Genomic DNA, 20,898 nt, shown 5'->3' on the forward strand with positions numbered 1-20,898 from the left:
GAGGGTTTTTATTTATTTTGTTCTGAAACCTACTTTTAACCTTTTTGGATTTGTTTTCAAAATACAGTTAGTGAGGTAGGGAGGAACCATTTCTTAGGGACAGATATTCTTGTCAGGGTTTATATACATATATATACATGCTTTTAATCATCTGTTTCAGGATTTTACATAATGTTATGGAGCTACAAAACTGTTGACTCAACAATAACAGCTGCTTATTGCATGGCATATTATTGGATGAGTTCACCAGGCCTCACACTGACATTAGAGAAAAGTGAGTTAAACATATTTATTTTTAGGCTGTGCTCTTGTCACTGTAAAATGGGAAATTATCTCCAGAGTGCACAAAAAGAAATCCCAAGCCAATCTACATATGTATATTAGTACACTTAACAGGGAGAAGGAAACAACTGCTCTCAGACTTGTCTAAGTTGTGGCTGGTTCTAAGCTCAAGTGGCCAGTGGGTTAAAGTATGATGCACTGACATTCTGCTGGAGTATTGAGATGCTCCATTCCTGAAGAGCCATTTGCCAAGCAGTGACTAGAATCTGGAAAGCTGTGACTAGAAATTAGAAAACGTACATGTTCAAATTAATTAGAAGTGACAAACTGATGGCAGTCTGACCAGAAACAAAAGAAAAAGAATCATAGTCTATAAAGCAAGTCTTTATGAGATGTAATACTCAATATATGATTAAAAATGAGGCTAAGTTGTAAGGTGCTCTGCAGTAGCACATGTCCACTACTGAGATTTTCTTTGTTGCTCTCCAGATCACATTGGCAGTAATGGCATTGTGTGAAATGAGTTCTTCTTTAGCTGAACAATCAATTGGTGTATCTGGTTTGTATGTGTGACCTGTTAAGGTTTGGATAGAAAATCAATGCCCTGCTTGTCCCAAATTATGTCAGCCATCCACAGGGATAACTGTTACCAAAGCTACTCCTGTTTCCTCTGAGCAGCAGCTTTAGCAAAGTGAAAAAAATACCATGAAGAAGCCATGAGGCAGCAGGAGTCTTCCCTACTCTGCTTTCCTGGTCACTGTGATGCATCATCCTTGTGAGTAAAGTTTTTTCTTTTTTCCTAACGGTGTGATCATATTTACAGACTCACAAGCCATCTGAAATATTCCTAACTTTTTAGGACCATTTTCCTGATGAACAGAAACTGTGCAGCTCCTGCTGAGGTCTGTGAATTTCACTTTTCAAAACTGCACTTTTAAGATGCTTAACTGTAGTCTTACATTTTTGACTTTGCTGGAATATATAGGCTGCTGCTCATGAAACAGTTGTTTTAATTTTGATACACTGTGCCTAGCCCTCAGGAAGTGTGGTGGCAAATCTATTTGGTATGTGTTGTACACAGTACAGTTGTAAAGGGAACAATAATATGGCCAAGCTTTTCAAACAGTGAAGGCTTGGCCCCTTATTTTTTTTAAAAAGGCACAGGCACAGTTGTGCAAGGCTGAAAAACGCTGGCATTGTACAGCTGCTCTTCTGACTGTGTCCTGTAACTCCTGTGTCTGGCCTGACACAAGAAGCATGAGCTGCTGTTCTTGTTCTGCAGTAGGAGTAACTTCTGAAAGTGCATTTAACTGCACAAACCATTCTGCATCCAGCAAAAGAGTGTAGTCTTCCAAAGGGAACACAAAACTAATAGCAATATATTAGCATATATATGTTTGAAAAAATAAGATAGGACAAACAACCAAATTCACAGTATTTTACTGTGTAGTATTAGCTTTCTCAAAGATAACAGCATATGGATGTGCCTGAATTGTACTTCCTAAGAAAAAATAAAACAAAATTTGTTAAAATACCAAAGGGAAAAAATCCACACTGGGAATTTGTATTTTGTTATCAGTGTTACATATGTTGGAGTTACGTGGCCCCTGCAGTGGATATTAAGGATGATGACTTAGGGACATCCTTATTAAACCCTGTTGGTGCTGTGAGATTTGGGATTGTTGAGGTTCTCTGGGCTGGGTGTAATGAAAAGGAAGGGCAGAGGCTGGATGCAGCAACCTGCAGAGCTGTGCTCCCAGGGCTGAGCTGTGTGCTCTGTACATATGAGGAGGAATGCCTTAAATTTCAGTGTACCTGGAGCAGAAATTGCTTTGCTGCTATCTGAAAATAAAACCCACTTTTTTATTGGAAGGATGGAATGGTGAGTGTATTTTAGCACCTGTGGATTCCTTAGAGGAACAAAATCTGATGGATATGCTCAAGAAACTTTGTGCATGTATAATTTACTGTGAGTGTTACCAACATCACCAATGCTTGCTGGTTAGGCTTGTGCATTTAGACAGGTACTGAACTGCTTTAAGGATGTGGTTAAAATTGCTGGGAGCTGTTATGCTGAGGCAGCCCCTTACCACATGTGTGTGTAATTAGGACTATTTATTGTATGTATCAGTCTTCTTGACTTACATAAATTCTTAAGGTTGGTCTTAATAATCTAACGTGATCTGTAAATTGTGTGGAAAACAGCTGCTTACAGAGGGACACTGGCCATTTCTTATACATGTGTGCAAGAACAAAATAAAAGACTGCTTCTATCTCTGTCCTCTTCCACAGGGCATTTTACTGCAAGCACACACTTGGGGGAGGAAAGCCACTTTATCAAAAAACACATTACCCAGGAGCAGCATTCAGCCTCCCATTTGTTCCCAGAGCTGACAGGAGCATTGCAGTGATGTTCCGAGTTGGAAGAGCTGCTGGCTATGGGCATCTTAATAAGCAGAGCAAGAATCCTATTTTCTCTTGGAAGGAACTTATTCTGTGCTGCCACCACAGGCAATTTTTTTTCTAAATGACAACAGCTTTGATCCTGACTAGGCCTGCAGGCACAGATGCATGTTCTAATAGAAACAGGATCCTCTGCCAGCACTGAGCTAACAGCATTGCAGTTCATACATTGCAGTAGAGACAGTGTCTCGGTGGGCAGCTTTTTTAATGTGGCATGAGACATGCTTGCACTCAAGACACAGGTTGTAGTCAGGTACTAAAAATCATAATAAACTACCAAGTGTTGCCATTCACATTTAACTTTCCAATTTTGGCTTCACTGCAGAAGTAACTGTTCTCTAGCTCTGAATTGCAGTGAAATTTTACTAAGACATGGTGGTTACCACAGCACAGCTCCACAAGAGGGTGCTGAGAACCCACTTCTGAATTTCTAGCACATTGTAAATGAGGAAAATGCCAAGACTTGCAATGCTGTTGTCTCTTGCACCGGTAACACTCGTGGTGTTATGAGATACATTGTTCATATGTGCATGGAAGTGGAAAAGTAGTGCAGAAGGTGACAACTGCTAGTAAATCTAATCCAGACCTGCTCCTCCTGTTACAGCAGGCAGGCAACAAACTGTCTCATGCTGAATACACAGAGTGAATAGTACTCTTAGGACTGTGAACTTGTCATGGTCCTAATGAAGGACAAGCCTTGCATTTTAAAGGATGTTTTCTAAGTCATGGCAACTGCAAGATTTGTTCCTTTATTTGCAGAACTGGGCAGTTCAAGGACTGAGATTCTGGAGCTTGCTTTTCTCCTTCATTAGTCCCTTTGAAAGTGCTCTGTGTGGGCTTCCTGCATTTAACAAGATAGAGGATGCAGTTCAGGACTAATTCATTTAGTCACTCATCTTTTGTATTCTATTTGTAGTTACAGCTGGTTGTTAGGGGAGGAAGAGACTATTACAGCTTCCTAGTGTTGGATTTTTCCAGTGATGATTGTGAGGTGAATGCAATGGGTGTTTGTGTTGTCATTCTGCCTTATTGACTCTGATAGCACTGCGAAATGTTAATTTGGTTTGGTTCTTAAGCATTGTAATACTTCATATTTCCTAGCATTTAATGCAGATTAGCAATTAAGATGCTTCTCAGAGAGGTATGTGTTGTCATCTCTATTTTTCAGATGAGAAAAAAACTAAGTGTGCTTTGTGTGGGTGTGTGAGTGTTTCATCTGCCCCAGGCTCACTATAAGATTAGAGCCTCAGAGCTAAAAATTACTTGCTCAAGGCCATGCAGAATAGACTAATCCCCTGACTCCCTAGCTCTGCTTTAATCATTTGTTTTCTTAGCACAGTGTGATTTCAGATGCAGCCTTATGAGGTTTGACTGAGATACAGCAGATAAAGACTCAGAGGCATTAAATCCTTGGATAGCTCAGTAATTAAAACCACGTGGTTTTTAACACACATGTGAAATACATGTTTTTATTATACAGAAATTACCTATTTAATATAAACATATATATTTACAAAGCTGTAGAGCTTTGGTTTTGTTTTCAAACGCTGTCATGAAGATGACCCACTTTTCTTTGGCCCCCAGCAGGATTCTGTCTAGGATTTGAGAGCCCTGAAGATGCCTCTTTTGTGGACAAGGGCACTAATGAATGGAGAGCTGATGATCTTCCTGTGTGCCAAGGGAAAGCCCTACAGTTTCAGGTCTGGCTGCCCTTCACAGAGGTGTGGGCACAGTCCCAAGGTATCTTGGCTTTAAGTTACACAAAAGCCACGTAAGCTCTGGTTCTTCCTCAGGGTTTTGCTGAAGTGCAGCTGCATGATGAGCCCCTTTGCTGTGGATTGTGCCTCTCACTCCTGTCATTTTCCACAGCCTTTGCTCTCTCTTGCCTTGCTCATCACCCCTTGGGGAAGTGCTGTACTCATGCTTTGGGAGAAGGAGTGGGTGCTGCAGGTTACTGAATGTGCTCCTGCTTCTGCAGGGTGGTGGATCCTGCTGGATTTGTCCTCACATAAGGCGCCTGCTGGCTTCCTGTTAGGGTATCTAAGAAACCAATTACTCACACTCCTGACAATCAGCAAATAAATCAAGCTGCAGGATGAATGAGGTGGGAGGGAGAGACAAACAGCCTTCACTGCGGCACTCCAAAATGCCATATTCCTGCTCAGCTGCAGTGTTTCTAGGAATGGCTGAAGGCACTGTGCACTAGGTCTGCATGGCTCATCTCGTGCCTGCCTGCCAGGCAGCAGAAAAGTCACTTATAGCCAGGGGCTGAGACAGAGGATGAGGCACCCTCAGTGGGGTGGAAAGGCTGGGAGTGCATCCAGAATTGGGAATGTACAGGCAGCTGAGGGGACACTTGGCCAGGGATGTCCCCGAGCTGCCATCATGCCCCCGCGCCCCTTCCCGCCAGGCTCCTGGGTGGCTGAGCTGCAGGGGGGATGGACACGTTCTTCTCATCCCTCCCTGTGTATCCCAGCACCCCAGGCTGTGTCCTCCCCAAAATAAGCTGTGCCAGCTCCTGCTGCCAGCCCACAGGGAGAAAGCAGCTGGGCGAGGGGCTGGCTGTGTTTTGTGAGCAGCAGTGGGACTTGAGAAACACAAGTTCATGTGTTGAGTGTGTCTGTGTGGCTTCCAGCCTGAGGGAACCAAGAACACACAGGGGTAATGAACTGGTGTGAAGAGAATATTCAGACCATATAATTTTGCTGGCTGTTTTGCCACGTGTGTGTCCTGGCATGCTGGGACATGGTGCTGAGGGCCAAGGCAGTGGCTTTGGTATTGACTGCTCATGTTCCTGCTGTTGTAAATCAGCAGTGTTTTGTGTGTCTTACCTCCTGAGCTGATGCTGTTTAAGAGTTCTCCATAACGCTTCTCATTGCCTGTTTCTGTTGAGTAACAATGGTCTTTGGACTCCAACTCGAGTAGTTTCATTCTGTCTTTGGGGTTTAAGTGATGGTCCCTTAAATGACCCTGTTAACTTTGCTTCTTCTTGAGCCTTGGCCTCGCTTAAAATCAGTGCCCATCTCTCTCCCTCCTGCAGCTCCTGTGTCCCTGCTGGCCAGGCTGATCCTGAGAGCAGGGCAGAGCTGTCAGAGGCTGATGGGAAAGCCAGCCAAGAAGTCTCCCAGAATTAGGGACTTAAACCTCTCTTCAGAAAAAGCTCTTTCTGCCTAGAAATACATTTCCAGAAGCATAAACTTTAGATGAATTGCTGCACAAACCCAAAGTTGTATCTGCATGCACTGAAGAGGCCTTAGCTGTGGGAAGGTATGATAAGTTACAGCAGTTCTCTGGTGCAGCCTGTGTGCCATCAGAGAGCACTAATCCTGAGTGTCCAGGACTGCATGGCAAAGGCTGGAGGCTTTGCTGGAGGCAGTGTGTTAATACCTCATGGCCTTGTGCTGAAAACTCTGCTGGCATATTGCATTATGGTGGCTTAGCATGTGTGTCTGTTTCGCATGAAACTGTTAGGGAAGCTGCATCTCTTCTGCTTCATGCATTAAATAAATTACTTTATAGATTTCAGGGGTTTAGATTCCTGCCCTGGCCTGGTCCTTCACTTTTTGCATAATACTGGCTACTGCTCAACAAAAACTAGAAGTGCCTTCTGTGTTGCACAGCAGAATAAATTAACTATAAAGTTAACTTCTTGTTAAATGTTAGGTTTTTATATTTTCTTGCATTATCTTAACACATACCCTGCAATATACATCATAAAAAGTCTTCAAAAAGGGAAGAAGGAAGAGAAATATCTAGGAAAGACTATGTCTTCTTTTTTCAATACAAAACAGGCTTTATGTCTATTGTAGCAGAGTGCTCTGCTCCACAGGTTTCATGGGTCTGTACTGACAAAACATTTAATTTTGGTGTGTTTTCTTTTATGCTTGTCACAGACACGAGGAGCTTCAAGGCCAGTCTCATCTGACTGTGGTGCTGCCAGGCTGAGGGGTTTGTTTCATGTTCACAGATGCCATGAATGTAACAGCAGGGTAGAGGCAGAAGCAGCATTTCTGTTCCACAAGGGACACCAACACCTCAGACCATCTCAGCAGTTCTTCCCAGACCAGGTTAGTGCCCAGGCCAAACCCCTGGTGACCCACTGTGGGTGTGTTAATGTACAGAAATAGTTGGCAGAGTGTTCCTTCTTCCAGTGGCAGTACAGGTATCAACAGGAGATTTTTGTGAGGATGTGATGTGGCCCTTTCAGGTGCTGTTTATCCCACTGTCTTTGAGGTTCCCTCGATGGCAGATGTGTCCCCATTTAGAATGGTGCCATTTTTGTTGTGTCCCTGTGCCAGTCAGGCAGGCCCTGTAGGCTGCCTGAATAAATACTGGGATTTTCTCACAGGAGATCATCTGTTCAGATCGATGCAGTGCCTTACATCCACTGCCAGCTTCCTGCTGCTTTCTTGGATGCTGCTGCCCATACCCCTTTGCTTGCAGGGAGAATATTCCCCTTGTGTCTCTGCCTCTAGCTGGGAAGGAGATACACTGCTCCATTGTTTGCCTCCCCTAGAAGCTGAGAGCTGGGACTTGCTTTTTGAGACAGTCTGTATTTGCATTTCCTAGGATGGCTGGGCAACAGCTAATCAAATAATTACATTTAAAATAAGATTAACAAAAAAAGCAGGTCTAAAAATAAAAGCAAGGTGTAGTCATGCTTGTCACCAACAGAAGTAGTCAGCAGTGTATATTCTGGGGAATGTTTCCCAAGCAATTAAGGGCCATTTAATCTTTCTTAATGTACTTGACTTTTTTGTTGGATATTTTAAAATCCTTTTAGATGTTCTATCTTTGCAGTATATCTGCAGATCCAATATCTCCTCCCATTCCTTTGCCTTCCATTCCCCCTGCCCCCTGTGCTTTAAGTACAGTCTTCTCACACAGAGCCTTGACAGACAGCTATTCATACTTCAAGAATTTCTGCTTGTAAGCTCCTGTTCTGTCCATGTTTGAAACATAAATAAAAATAGCAATGTTGGGTTTTTTTTAATAATAAACTGAAAGTCCCAAACAGGTAATTATGCTTCCCTTATAAATAAGCACAAGCCAGTAGCAGAAGAAATTCTGTACTTTTCCCCTGTCCTCAAACCAAACATGGGACTGAGTGGGACCTTCTGGGTTGTTCTGTATCATCCCTTCCTGCAGTTGGGCTCATGCATAGAATCTCTCTGTAAAAATACATTCAGCTCTGTTTTAAAAGCTTTGGGGTTTCAGAGAGGAATTTTTTTTTGTTTGTTTTGCATTCCTTTGTGGTCATTTGGAAGCTGGTTTTGAACTTTCCTGGTCTTGTGGTCAGAAACCTTCTTCTAATTGTCAGCCCAGGAATCCAGGCCTGGACAAGGACCTCTTATACTGGGTGTGGAGCCACTGCCCAGCACTTGACCAGACTCAGCATTTCTTCCTGCCAGTGTATAATAAATGCTACATTTACACCTTCTAATTTGCTCTGACGTTGGAACAGAGCTGCAGCACGGTGAGGTTTCTGCAGTGAGGTGAAAGGACACTCGAGGTCAGCTGTGGGCAAAAGGGATCTCACCAGGTAAGCACTGTGAGTTCAAAAGTGGTACAGAGTTTCAGGAACACTTATAATGAAGTGGTTACAGCATGAAGTCCTTCTTCTGTACTTACTGTAGCATACAAGACAAGTCCTGTTAAAAGTCTAAGTTTGCTGTCGCTATAAATAACTTCGTTGGCAAATGTGGAAAAGAAGAATTAAATGTAACCAAGGAATAACAGAAAATAGAGTTTTAAATACCTGTTTCATAACAGTCTGATTTAGGGGCTGAGATAATGGACCATGTTGCATACTGAGAATTAGTTTGTCTTGTGTGGTACACCTTTCATTAGAAATATATTTAGCATAGTGCTTGGCACCATGCTAGGCCCAGGATTTTTATTTGGTTGGTGTCCTGCAGACCTTGCAGCTGCCTTTTGTTCCTTCATATCCTCATGTCCTTACTAAGCAATATATAATACTTCATGTTGGCTTTGCTGGAACTGGTGGTAACTTGGCAATTGACCTCAGGAGAAGCATTTTAAATTTAGAGAAAGATCCAGCTGGATTTTGCTGGGTATTCAAAATTCTGGATTGGCCTTTGAAAGGTATTTAAGAACCTGTTAAAAAGGAGGTGACAATTATAACTAGGTAGGTCTGAAAAGGTAGTCAGGATATCACCCAAGGTGTAGCAGGACTGGGTGTTCAAGCTGCAAATCCTTTGCTCATTTATAAGTTCACGAACCTCTTTGAGAGCAAAGGTACCTAATTACTTTTGATGTGGAAAGATGTCATCTTCCCCTCATCATGCTCATCTCTTTCTGTTCACTGTGGTGGGATCAGATACACTGCCACTGGGGAATTTCAGGTTCTGAACTCCCACATCATATTACCAAAGTGTTCAAAGACTTCTGAGCAGACCCTGCAGCATGTGATGCTGTGTCAGCATTGGAAACCCCTTCAGTTGTTTGAATCTGTAGAATCCTGGAATAACTTTGGTTGGAATGTAAAACCTTAAATATCATCAAGTTCCAAGCCCTCTGTCATGGGTAGGATTTAATTTACTAGATCAAGTTGCTCAGGGTCTCATCCAACATATCCTGGAACACTTCCAGGAATGAGACATCCCTGAATCCAGAATCTTAAAATTACAGTGGTATTGTTGTAGAATAAAGCAGTTCTTAGCACAGCTGCATCCTGAACTCTGCATGAGTCATCCTGCCCAGCATCTGTGGGTCCCAGGTCACATCTGTGGGTCTGTCCCTCCTGCTCTGCAGACACTGTCCTTGCTACAGGCAGCTCTGGCTCCCTGGTCTGACACTGCAGTGTCTTGGCCACCATCCTCCGTTTGGTCTCATTAAGGCAGAAGGATTTCTATCAGTTAGTAGCTAATACATTGTTTAATGTGTGTATCTGTGAGGCAAATTCCATTTTAGCTGGGTGCAGAGCGGTCAGGGATATCAATATTCCATGTCCTAATGACAGCCCAGCATTCAGGATCACATTAAGGTCTCTATTGAGCTCAGCACACTGACGCAGCTTGTTGCTGGGATTTGGAAGAGTCAAAACATTTGCAAATAGGAATGGGACTTTTAAGGCTTTTGATTCTTTTGGATACAGACTGCCATGGCTTGAGGAGCTTTAGCAGAGCTTGGCAAAAACCCTGGAGTCTCAGCTGTAGTGTAACAGTGAAAACTGCATGGAGCTTTAGGCTTTTGTTGCAGTGTTTATACAGACAAAGGATATTGTGACACACCTGGCTACCAAATAGTGTGGCACTTGATGCACTTTGAAGTTGTTGTGTAGATTTGGCTTTGGAGACATCAAAGGTTTCCTTTCAAAAGGGAAAGAGAGTGTTTGGCAGTGGTGGGCACTCTGAGTTGGTGAGATGCTCCTGTGGGAGCAACAAAAGGTGAAGCATCAGCTTACAGAGATTTCCAGAGGGGCAGAGTAAGCAGGTGCTGTTTTCTAGGAATTACACCAGTTACAGACAGGGAGCCAGTTGGTGTGTTAATAGGAACTTGTGGAATATGCCCCTTTATTTTGTGGTTATATTCAAGTATCTCATCCTTTAAAGCACACAGGAAAGCTGTAGCATGTTTCCCCTACAGTTTATCTCCTTTTTGATTAGTTGACTGCTTAGATGTGATTCTTGGTACCACAGTGGAGGTATCAGTGGGTGAGCACAACTGCAGCAGCTCAAGTGATCTGCAATAGTATGAAATGTTCATTAGACTCAGAAAGGAGTTTTGAGGGCATTTGGGGAGGAGTGATATACATCCTAAGTTAAATATTGATGGAGATCCCATGATCTTTTTGTGTAACTATTCTCAGATTTATTTTTCCCCTCCCCTTCTAATCTTTCCTTCAATTAATGCATATTTCTTCCCATCCGCATTTAATGGTTGTAAGGAGAAAGTGGTTAAATCTAACATTATGTAAAAGATGAGAAAGTGGATTGTTGTTCTCCTGGCAGTCTTGCTAGCAAGCTCCATACACTGATTTCACAAGTGGCTTCTTGGAGGCTTCCCTGAATGTCAGGGAGAGTATGGAAGAAAATGGGCATACAGATTTAGGAGTGGTAGATGGGAAATCTGGAATAGTCTTCTGAAAGGCCTTGAAAATGTAGATGAGCCACTTCAATTTACTGCAACAAGGAGAATTGCTACATCAAAGCATTAAATAGTCAAAGGGCTACAAGAATAATGGTTTTAGCAGCATTCTGAGCAGGAACTTCAGTGGGATAGGGAGGTTTGTGTTTTAATAGGTGCTTTGCCAAGAGTGTCTGTACAATAGCCAAAGAGGCAGATGGCATTGCTGTTACAGTGCTGACCCACAGGCAGCTGTGGGCATGAGTTCCTCAGGAACTACACTGCAACTCCTGGGCACAGGGAGCAGGAAGGAGCTGTAGTTTTCTGTGCTTGTTCTTGTAACTGTCTGCAATATGCAAATATCCCAGAGATTACTGTGTTTTTATCTTGGAGTTCCTTAGCACTTCATAGAAGGGCACCCACTCATGAGCTGCTCACATAATCACAAACTGCAGCAATGGGAAACTAGGTCAGGTATTGCAAGAGAGGCAGTCTAGGAATCTACCACTGGAAAATCAAGTCTGTCAAAGTACAATGCTATGGCAGTATCAGAATGCAGACAAAAATCACCAGTGCAGCAATGGAGAAAGGTGCAGAAATCCATCCCTAATGTCCTGTCTCACAGGATGGGGTGGTTCCTTCCTGAGGCAATGACAAAAAACTTGGGCACTGTGCTCTTCCTTACTCACTTATATTTCACTGATTTCATCATTTCTGCTTGTGGAAGAAATACATTCTTCAAGGAGTGGTTTCCTACTGGCTTTTATAAAGGAGTTTGAGGACTGTTCAGAAAGACTAAACCAGTAAAATGGCTTCTTTTCCCTTGAAATTTTGCTAAATCAGCAATTGTACAGGGGGTGTGATGTGTGTTTTTTATCTTTGACTGACAGCACAGAGATAAAAACTTGCTCTCCCTGAGTTCAGGGCCAGACAACTGTTGAGGTGCCCAGCTGTGCACCTGCATCCTGCCTTGTTCCTGCAGTCTGGGGCCAAGCACTGGCAGGCTCCAGGGCAGAGCCTTGTCCTTAGAGCCTTGTCTTGGTGTGAGATGCACAGGGAATGCTCTGCAGGAAGGCTGCACAGCTGAAAAACTGCTTGGGGTGTCTGTGCAGGGCGGGGTTGTGCACTAGAGGGGGAGTTAAAAGGACTTGTCTTTGATCCTTTATTTTCTGCAGGTTAACTAGAACTTGACCCACCCACCAGACTGTGATTTGGAGTCAGATCTCTCTTGGTGACATCAGACTCCACATCACAAAACCAGAGAAAGTGACTGCACAGAATCATTTGAGCCTTGAAATTTTATTATCTTGTTTGCATCAACCAGTTATTCCTTTCAGCACCAATAAAGGACAAAAACTCCTCCATATTGTTTAAAATACCTTGTTTTTATCAGGTCGGTGATTGTGGTTTTCTTGCAGGTAAAGAAACCAATGAAAATATTTAAATTTTTCCTTTTTTTTTTAATACATTTATAACAAAATGTCAGAAGGTGTGTGCTTACCATATAAAAACATTAGGTTCCAGAAGGATACAATACCGAAAAATCATTGAAATAAAAAAAGGTTATTATTATAGGACTTCTAAACCTCAGCAATAATACAAGTCTTTAAAAGCATCAAGATTATATTTAAAACAAGATGGCATGGAAAAGTGAGACCTTCAGTAACAATTTGACCCTCATAATGGATAAAACTGGGAGGTTTTCAAAGTGCTTGAATTGTATTTCTGTCTCCATCCTGTAGTGCCAGGAGGAGGCAAAACTGCTTCATTTGTGAGCTGATGATATGTGGTGACACTGCTGTGCTGCTGTGTGATCAGGGCAGCTCAGACACCAAGCTGGGGACAGTCAGATCAGCTTCGTCTGGACCACCAAACAAAGGCCATTAAAAAAATATTCATTATTGGAATTGTATGTTCCTTGAATCTTACTGTCTTACCCACAAGAGGGTCTGGCCAGACTGAGAGTATTTCTGGGATAAACTTTGTCATGATACTGGCACAAGGCAGGTAAACTCCTTCTGCAGCCAGCAGGACACACCTCCTCAGCCTGCAGGCTTCTCCTGGAGCCAGGCTCTGGTAGTTTCTGTTTGGGTGCTTTAGGCAGCTTCTAGCAAGTGTCCAGGCTGGGAAGGAATAAAACCGGGCACCACTGGAACTGGAGTTAAATGCCTTTTCCCCCAGCATGAGGCTGCGTGTTACCTCCCTGGTGCTCAGTGGCTCTTTCTTGAGGGAGTGTTTTGGAAGTGATCTGAAGTTGCCAACTTTGTCAGGAGCTGACACCTTCAAAACTTCTGGAAATGCTTGGTTTTCAACTGTCCTCTTTGGGTCTTTTGTTCACTTTTGCTAGAAGTGCTGTTGTAAAATGCAAACTGAACATGAGAAACTGAAGGTGTTACCTAGCTTTTATAAAAAGATGACACTTTGTCTGCAGTTTCCCTGGTGAGGGGCAGGTAATAAACCAAGCACAGTGTTATCACTCACTTCTTGAAGATGCCTGAAATCCCAGTACAGAGTAGGATAAGCACAGTAGAGTAAGCTAAACTTGATTTCTTATAAATAACATTCTACTTATAAATTGGGTCATGCTATCCCTAAGCAAAGTAGGATTGACATCCGAAAAAGCTTTCCAGGTTTGATTTCCTGGGCGTGGTCTCCTCACCCCACCCCCACCCCCCTTTTTTTTAATGCAAATATTCTATTCTATAGTGTCTGCCTAAGGCCTGTGATGATTGATACCATGCCAGTACAGGCACTGTCTGAGTGGGTTCTCTGTGGGATGTTGCATGTAGCTGTAGCTGTTGGAGTGGTGTAGGCAAAACTCATTTTTCTCCTGGAGATTGCTGTCCTGGAAGGAGAAGCCTGTTCTTTCCAGCTCACTGCTGCAGACACTCTCTGACCCCTGCAAGCATTGCCGAGGCATCAGAAGGCACAGGATCAATGCAAAAAACCAAGGAGCATCTGCACAGTGGTGCCACAGTGCTGAACCTGCCAGCAGCACTCCCTTGCAAAGTCAGATCCCTAAGACAGTAAATTAGGAAGATCTACTGACACTGGTTAAATGTGTGTGTATTGTGTAAGAGAACATTTTACCACTAGCCAGTTCTTGAGCACTGAGAAACTAGGAGCATCAAAATCTAAAGCAGTTTACTTCAAATCTGAAAAAAACACTTCTCAACATATCTCGAAAGATTGATGAAAGTGGCTGATTTTTAGTCAGCACAAAGCCACAGAACAAATTTTAAAGTAATTTAGACCATGTTAGTTTTACTTTAAATAATGTAACATTGTTTGGCAGTAGTTTTATGTTTGTATCCCACACAGTGTCAAATTCAGCTCCTGCAACTGATACTTGGTGAAATTGATATCAAATTGTAATTTACAGTGTTAGGAAAACTATTAAAAATACCATACCTTGTAGTTAGTCATACTACTGAGAAATAGCTGCTGGACAGCACACAAATTGCTACTGGTTCTGTTTGGGTTTTTTAAAAAAGGTTAATAAAATACAAGCAAGGTAGAAAACAGGATTAAAAAGCATTGGTTTGGGTACAAGTTTTTCTGAATTGGGTGGAGCAATAAGAAACCAGAAAAACACATTGCACATATGTGCACCCTCTGTATAAAGACAGACATACAAAGTGGGAAACTGGTGGTGCACTGGGGTAGTACACTAAAGTCTCAGATTCTGTAAACTTGAATTCCTAATTTTATAAAAAGGGGAACTGAGTCTGGTTCCATTTTTGGGTCCCCATGGGTTACACTTCAGACTACCCCACAGTTTGGCACAGTACACTTTTAAGAGGCAGTCTCTGCTGAAGGGACCCCAGGACTGGACAATGAGGCATCAAATGTGTCAAGACCAGGTGCAGAAGGAGAGTGTCAGCAGTGGTCTTGCTGCCTCCTTGGAATTAGCCAATACTGTTATTCCTGCACTCCCATGACTATTAAGAGTTTCGCTATTTGCAAAATCAGGCTGATCTAAGTACAAGTTCTGTTGTTTACTGTAGCTAACTAAGCAAGTACCGGAGGCTGTGCAGACTGAGATTTCTAATTTAGATCTATTCTGATTTAGCTCAAGCTGATTCACAGCAGGTGTAATCTAAACCAAAACAAGAGCGTCCTCAGGAGTTTGTGGGCAGCATAACTAAAACAGGTTACTTCATGGAGTACATCTAATACTGGATTAACTCTTCTTAACACAGGGAATATGTAATGCAAGAGGAAATAACACTAAATTTGAACAGGAGATAGGCAGAAGAAACTAAGTAATGGTTAAAACAGAAGGGGTCTCATTGTTCTCCCAACAACACAAACCCTCTGAAATTAAATCCCTAAAAAATGCCAAGTCTCGTTACAGACCTGATTCTCAGTTTTTCATTACTTTTGTTAAGGTTACAGAGGCTGGGTAGGTCAGGTCATGGGGGACAAGATGGCAGAGGAGAGCTCCACATTTGAAGAGCTTTAGTGGAAAGAAACTATAAATCAGATGGCAAGACCCCCATTCATGTCTGTGAGTGCATCACAAATGGAGAGTCATGTCTCACAGACATCAAAACAGCCTCTGTTCCTGGGAAGCAGATACCTAAGGCCAAGAGTCACAGTTCTGTTCTCTACTCTCCAGCCGGCCCATTCCACTTCCCCTTTAAGTGTACTGATTCCTTTAGAAAATTGTTAGGTTATTCTGCCTTATCAATCATACATACTGTTCTACACTTTTTCCCCCCCAAATGTCACTTATGTTAATTTTTACTTTATATCTAGCATGCATTTTACATTTCATTTCCCACTTACCCTTTCTAGCTAAGGCAGAATGTTGGCTCAGGTGTTACCAATGGTACTACAGGAATCTATTCACTCTACTGTAACATACATATCCCATACCATAATTCAGAACTGTCCCACACATGGGAAAGAAAAGACATTACAGGGAAACTATTTCTTCTTAAGGGAGTAAGTTGCATTTAGAAAGCTGAAGGCCTGATTCTGGAGTCATCATTCAGACAAAACAGTTCATAATTTCAGTGGGAACACAGCCGGAATAAGGATGGAACTGTGTTCTTAAAGTCTCAATTCCAAATCTTTGAATTATCCTTAAATCAGACAGGAAGATACTCGGTCTGCAAATTGAAGAGAGTTGTTTGGTTTAAGATCTACCTGTGCTGACAGAAGGGTTTGCCAGTCCCAGGACGCTTTGGCTGGGTGTGGTGTGTGAGCTCCCTTCCCTGCTGCCGTTCCCAGGGATCCTCTGGCTGGTTTCTCTCCGGTGCATGCAGTGCGGGCGCATGCGGCTGCTGCAAGCACGCTACGACAACTGGCACAGGCTAAAGAAAGAGAACAAGCTGCAGCTTCGTAGTTAGACAAAGAAATGATGCAAAAAACCATTGAGCAGCACTAACTCACAGACTAAGTACAAACTAAATTGTGCTATATATTAGTATAAAAACATGTTTTAGTAAGAATGGCACTGGTTCAGAAGGAATTAGGACTTCCATCTTGGTTCCGTTCGGTCCACAGTGAAAGCATTGTAGGACAGGCCTGCCCTGTTGCCTGAGCCACTTGAGACAGTGGCTTTTGGCCACAGCCCCTTCCAATTCTTCCCTTTTTAGATCCACATTGTTGGTACTTTCTGGGAGTAGCCCAGGTCAGGTCTGGTCATCTTTCCTAACGTGGCACCAGAATAGTTCGTTCTTATCCTCCGATATTTTTGAAATATCATTCATGTTTCCCTCTTCTAATCTCTCCGAGCTGGTCAGTTTTAAGGATCATCCTCTCCTGTAGACACCATGAGACGCATTGCTACTGGTAGGTGGTCTGTCAGGCCTGCTAACTGGGTAATAAAGCTGAACTCTTCCACTTCCTGCAGAAGGAAAACAAAAGTAAGAAAAGGAGCTCAAAAATCAGTCTGTTGTTCCACACATCAGGACTCAGCCTCTTTGTGTAACCTTAGTGTATTAATAGAGGTGTGGGACCAGCCTGGCTTGGCTGGGCTAATGGGGAACTCAGGGCATGGCAGTGCTGCAGGGGATGAGGTGAGCTACTGGTAGCACCCAGCTGAGCTGGTCAGGATGAAGTCTCTTGTACCTTTTCTTTCTGTTTACAGTAACATCTATGGTGCTCCAGACAGACTCATCTGCAGTGCTGCATGTGCAGGGTATGGTGAACCTGTGTGAATGAGCTCCTCATTTGATCATGAAACTCTCTACAAGGCAAGGTCCTGCACTAGGAAGCAGGCTGCACCCTACAAGTGCTCACTCTGGGTAGCTCATGTCAGCTTCTGCCTGCATATCACAGAGTTTTAACTTAGGTTCTCATAGGCATAAAAGAACATCCAGACATTTGAAAATATAAAAAAATATTCAGGCAGGCATGGGAAAAGCATCAGGCATGGGAAAAGCCTGATCAGGTAAACACTTAGTCTGGAAAAAGCTTAAAAGGAGTGGAAAACAAGGTTGGTTGGTTGGTTTTGTAGAGCAGCACATCCACCCACGCTGCTGCCAGAATGCTTAAACTCAACTTTGTTACGTAGTAGGTTTACAAACGTGGTACCTGCATGCAGAAGTGGAAAGCAGCAAAGCAGCAGGTCCTCCCAGGAGTTAATCCAAGCACAACAGGCTGCAGTGCCATTCAGACAAGTTCATGGTGCAAGTTACAGCTCTTTTGGCAACTCTGAAACTCACCACTTTCCATTCCAGGTAGAGACCTTCTTCTGTATAGAGCATATAGTCAATCCTCCTCCCATTTCCTTTCAGTGATGCCTTCCTCCCCTTCTGACTGGAACTGTGGTTCTTGCTGGTGGGATAGACTAAGTATCCTTTCCTTCCTTCTTCACTCTCCAGCACCCTATTTCATTTAAAAAAACAAACAAAACAAGTTTTAATATTTAAATATTTGCTCATCCTGCCCATTTGTGTGTTATCAAAGATTCTCTCCAAATCCCTGGTAAGGACTGGCTACAGTAGCATTATAATCTCTAAATTTGGCTCAATTGATACATTGCAGAAGCACTTCAAGTGCCTTAGCAGGTAGCAATGACAAAACTCTGATCATGTAGTCATTTGATCAGAACTTTCCTTAACCCCCCTTTAAACTTAGTATTGAAAGTTTTTAGAGCTTATTGTAATCAGTTTATGAAAGTAAGCTTTCTCTTATGTGTTATTTTAATAATGACTCACATTAAATTAACTTATTGTCTGCACCCCATTTTGATTCTCCAAAAAGCTCTTGCAAATGATTCACTTCCTAGGATTTTCTAGGTTCAAGGAAGCAAGTTCTTTGATGGTACTGACCTCTTTCAAAAATTGTATTTATATTTGGCAAAGCTAATTAAGTAACAAAGTAGAAGAAACTGCTGATCAGCTCTGCAGTACTACTGCAAAAAATCTTATTTGCATTAATTTAAAAGATAAACTTGTTTCAGCTTCAGTTACGTCTTTTTACAAGTCTGTGAGTGCTGGGTATTCACTTAACCAGCACAAGAGCTCATGGAATTCCAGGAAATATGAATTTCAAATACATGAAATGGATGTATTTGAAATGAAGCAAATTGTAAATGTGCTGCTGCTGAGAACTTGTAGCTCTGTGTGCACAGAGCTTTGCTGTTTGTCTCAAAGGAAGTAGGCACAAGTAAAGGACAGCTGGCTCTGCCATGCTGACAGTTAAACACTGACAATTTGGGGGGACATTTCTAATTATGACTGAGTTGCACAACTACACCTGAATTTTATCAGAATAATTGGCTTGATTCATAGGATACAAAGAAGTGGAGAATAAAATAATTGGAACTTTGTTTTTCCTTGACAGGATTCAATCCCAAATAAGCCAGAGCTGGAGTGTGAAAGCCTCATCCCTGTGTTGGTTGTTTGTGTAGTGCTGACCCAGCTGCAGTGAGCAAAGGAGCACCAGGAGCAGTGAATGTAAGGGAGCCATAAAGCTAAACTCCCTCATCCCAAACCTTGAGGGACCATCTCTCATTCCAGCCAGAAGCAGCTGAGCTAGGGAAGACTTTCTCAGTGGTGTTGCAGCCTCTAGCCCAGAACTGTGAACCCCTGTCCCACAGTGGAGACTGGAAAAAATTACATTTAAACTTTTTCTTAGCTGTGCTGGAATGTGCTCTCCTAGGCCTGCCTCTGGTCAGGGTTCAGAGATGAAAATGAGCTCATTCCAGTGCTTAACTTGAAGATGACAATCATCTCTGTGAGATGGGATTATTTATGTGCATTTCTTGAAGCCTTTCTGAGCAGAAGCTTGTGTGGCATCCAGGACTGTGGCAGAGCCCAGGTTGTTACATCTAGCTAATTATTTGTTTGATAATTATAAATGACTTGCTCATTATTTGTACCAGCTCTGTTGTTCTAGTCAGATGTTTTACGTATGCTGAGGTTAACACAAAAGAGGTAGTTAAGAATGAGTTGTTCTGCTGCTTTTATGGCCTATTTATTTTAGTAATGTCAACAGCCTAATTTTATTTATAAACCAGAAAAGAGTGCTGATGAAGAAAAAATTCTCTGGATAGCTGACATTGCCAATTAAAGTTTTGTCTGGAAAGCTTCATCAAGATTTATTATCAAAAAATTTGAGAATGAATTGATTCTAAGTGGTCCCCTGGTTTGCTGTGTATATGAACAATATTTGTTAGCTAGACAGTGCCCCACAGCTACTGTGCTAGTTAACATTTAAATGTCTTTAAAGCCCAGATTCCATTAATTGCTTTAAATTTCCCTGAATTTCTCTGCAAATTCCCTGTTTGCCAGGAGGACAGGCTCCCTTGGCCTCTCAAGGAAACCATGGCTGCTCCAACATGAGCACCTCCACACAGTGGACTCATGCAGAGCCCTGCTTCCCTGCAGGGCTGCAGAAAGAGCCAGGGGGAATTACAGTCTCATAGAGGGTTTTTCATCAGTGCAAAAGAATTATAACACATTGCACAAAATTGAAAGCCACACTTAGCAGGCAAGTCTTACATCTATTCTCTTCCCAACACTCAAGACTATTTTCCAGTTATCACATCCTGAGGTTCTGTGCTTACCCAGAGGTTGCAGAAGAAGTATTCTTAATTCTTTATTGATCATTTAATGGCTCCCTATTTAATCAGTCATGTATTTTTCAGTGGAATGCAATTGCTGAATACAAGTAACTCTTCAGGGAATAAAACATAATACCCCCAAAAGGAATTTAATGACACATTGTCTGAAAAGGCCACTTTAAAACACAGTGTTTGTTTGGGGTTTGTTTCTTTTTGTTTGTTTGTTTGTTTTTGCTGTGTTTTGGTTTTCTTGGGGGGTGAGGAGGTTAGGTTTTGTTTTGGTATTTTGGTTTTTTTTTAATGCTCCAAGCCTGCTCTTAGAAGCATAAAATATAATGTTACACCCACATAGAGATTTGCATTTGCAAACTTGATTGTAAGGCCAAATTACCTTATTTTTCCTTTTCAGAAGTCCCTTTCACATGTACTAAAGTTATGTTTTTAACATGTGAATAGAAATGTCTGGGAATTTTGTAAGTTCTCGAATGTGCAAAGCAGAATTTGCTGTAAAAAAATTTTATTTTGGATGTAAACTAAACCCAGAGCTGAGGTCTAGAATTCAATTTCTTTGTTCAAAACTGAAAGAAAACTTCAGGGTGTGCTCTCAGTGCATTCAACCAAGTGTCCATCTATGCCATGAAGTGTACTGTGCATGGTGAGTAATTACAACACAAACTGCCCAGAGTGAACACCATTTCCATTATGTGTCAACAGAAACATCAGAACTTGACTTCTTAATTTAAGTAACTTCCCCTCTGTAGTATATTTTGGTAATGCTTAGTTAGAGCATCTTTTATAGTTAGTCATGATGATAAGGTATTTATTTAGTCCATTAAACTTGCCCTCATGGTAGAGAAGGTAACAGAAGGATTTCATTAAATGCTGCTCAAAAATGTACAAAGCATATTAATTTCTCTCCACTGGCACACTGTTTAACAAACAGGTATTCAAGCAATTTATCATAAGACTTCTGCTAATTAAGATTTTTTTGTATTTCTAGTAACTCCACTGGCTCAAACCAAAGACAACTGTTTCTTATATCA

General features: G+C 42.1%; 1 protein-coding gene across 3 annotated transcripts in view; it reads right to left on the reverse strand.

Annotated features, from left to right (window-relative positions):
* Positions 1-12,112: 12,112 nt before the first annotated feature.
* The window catches only part of SMPD3 (sphingomyelin phosphodiesterase 3), a 98,873-nt gene continuing 90,087 nt past the window's right edge, over positions 12,113-20,898 (reverse strand). For all 3 annotated transcript variants that reach the window (XM_085071799.1, XM_085071801.1, XM_085071800.1), the window contains exons 7-8: positions 17,511-17,673; positions 12,113-16,690 (exon numbers count right to left, since the gene is read on the reverse strand). In XM_085071799.1, the coding sequence (XP_084927925.1) occupies positions 16,589-16,690; positions 17,511-17,673 (265 nt within the window). In that variant the 3' untranslated portion in view covers positions 12,113-16,588. The remainder of the gene's footprint in view (positions 16,691-17,510; positions 17,674-20,898) is intronic.

Source organism: Lichenostomus cassidix, chromosome 11 (assembly GCF_008360975.1).
Source record: "Lichenostomus cassidix isolate B80296 chromosome 11, HeHo_3.0, whole genome shotgun sequence".
In the NCBI taxonomy this organism is placed as follows: domain Eukaryota; kingdom Metazoa; phylum Chordata; class Aves; order Passeriformes; family Meliphagidae; genus Lichenostomus; species Lichenostomus cassidix.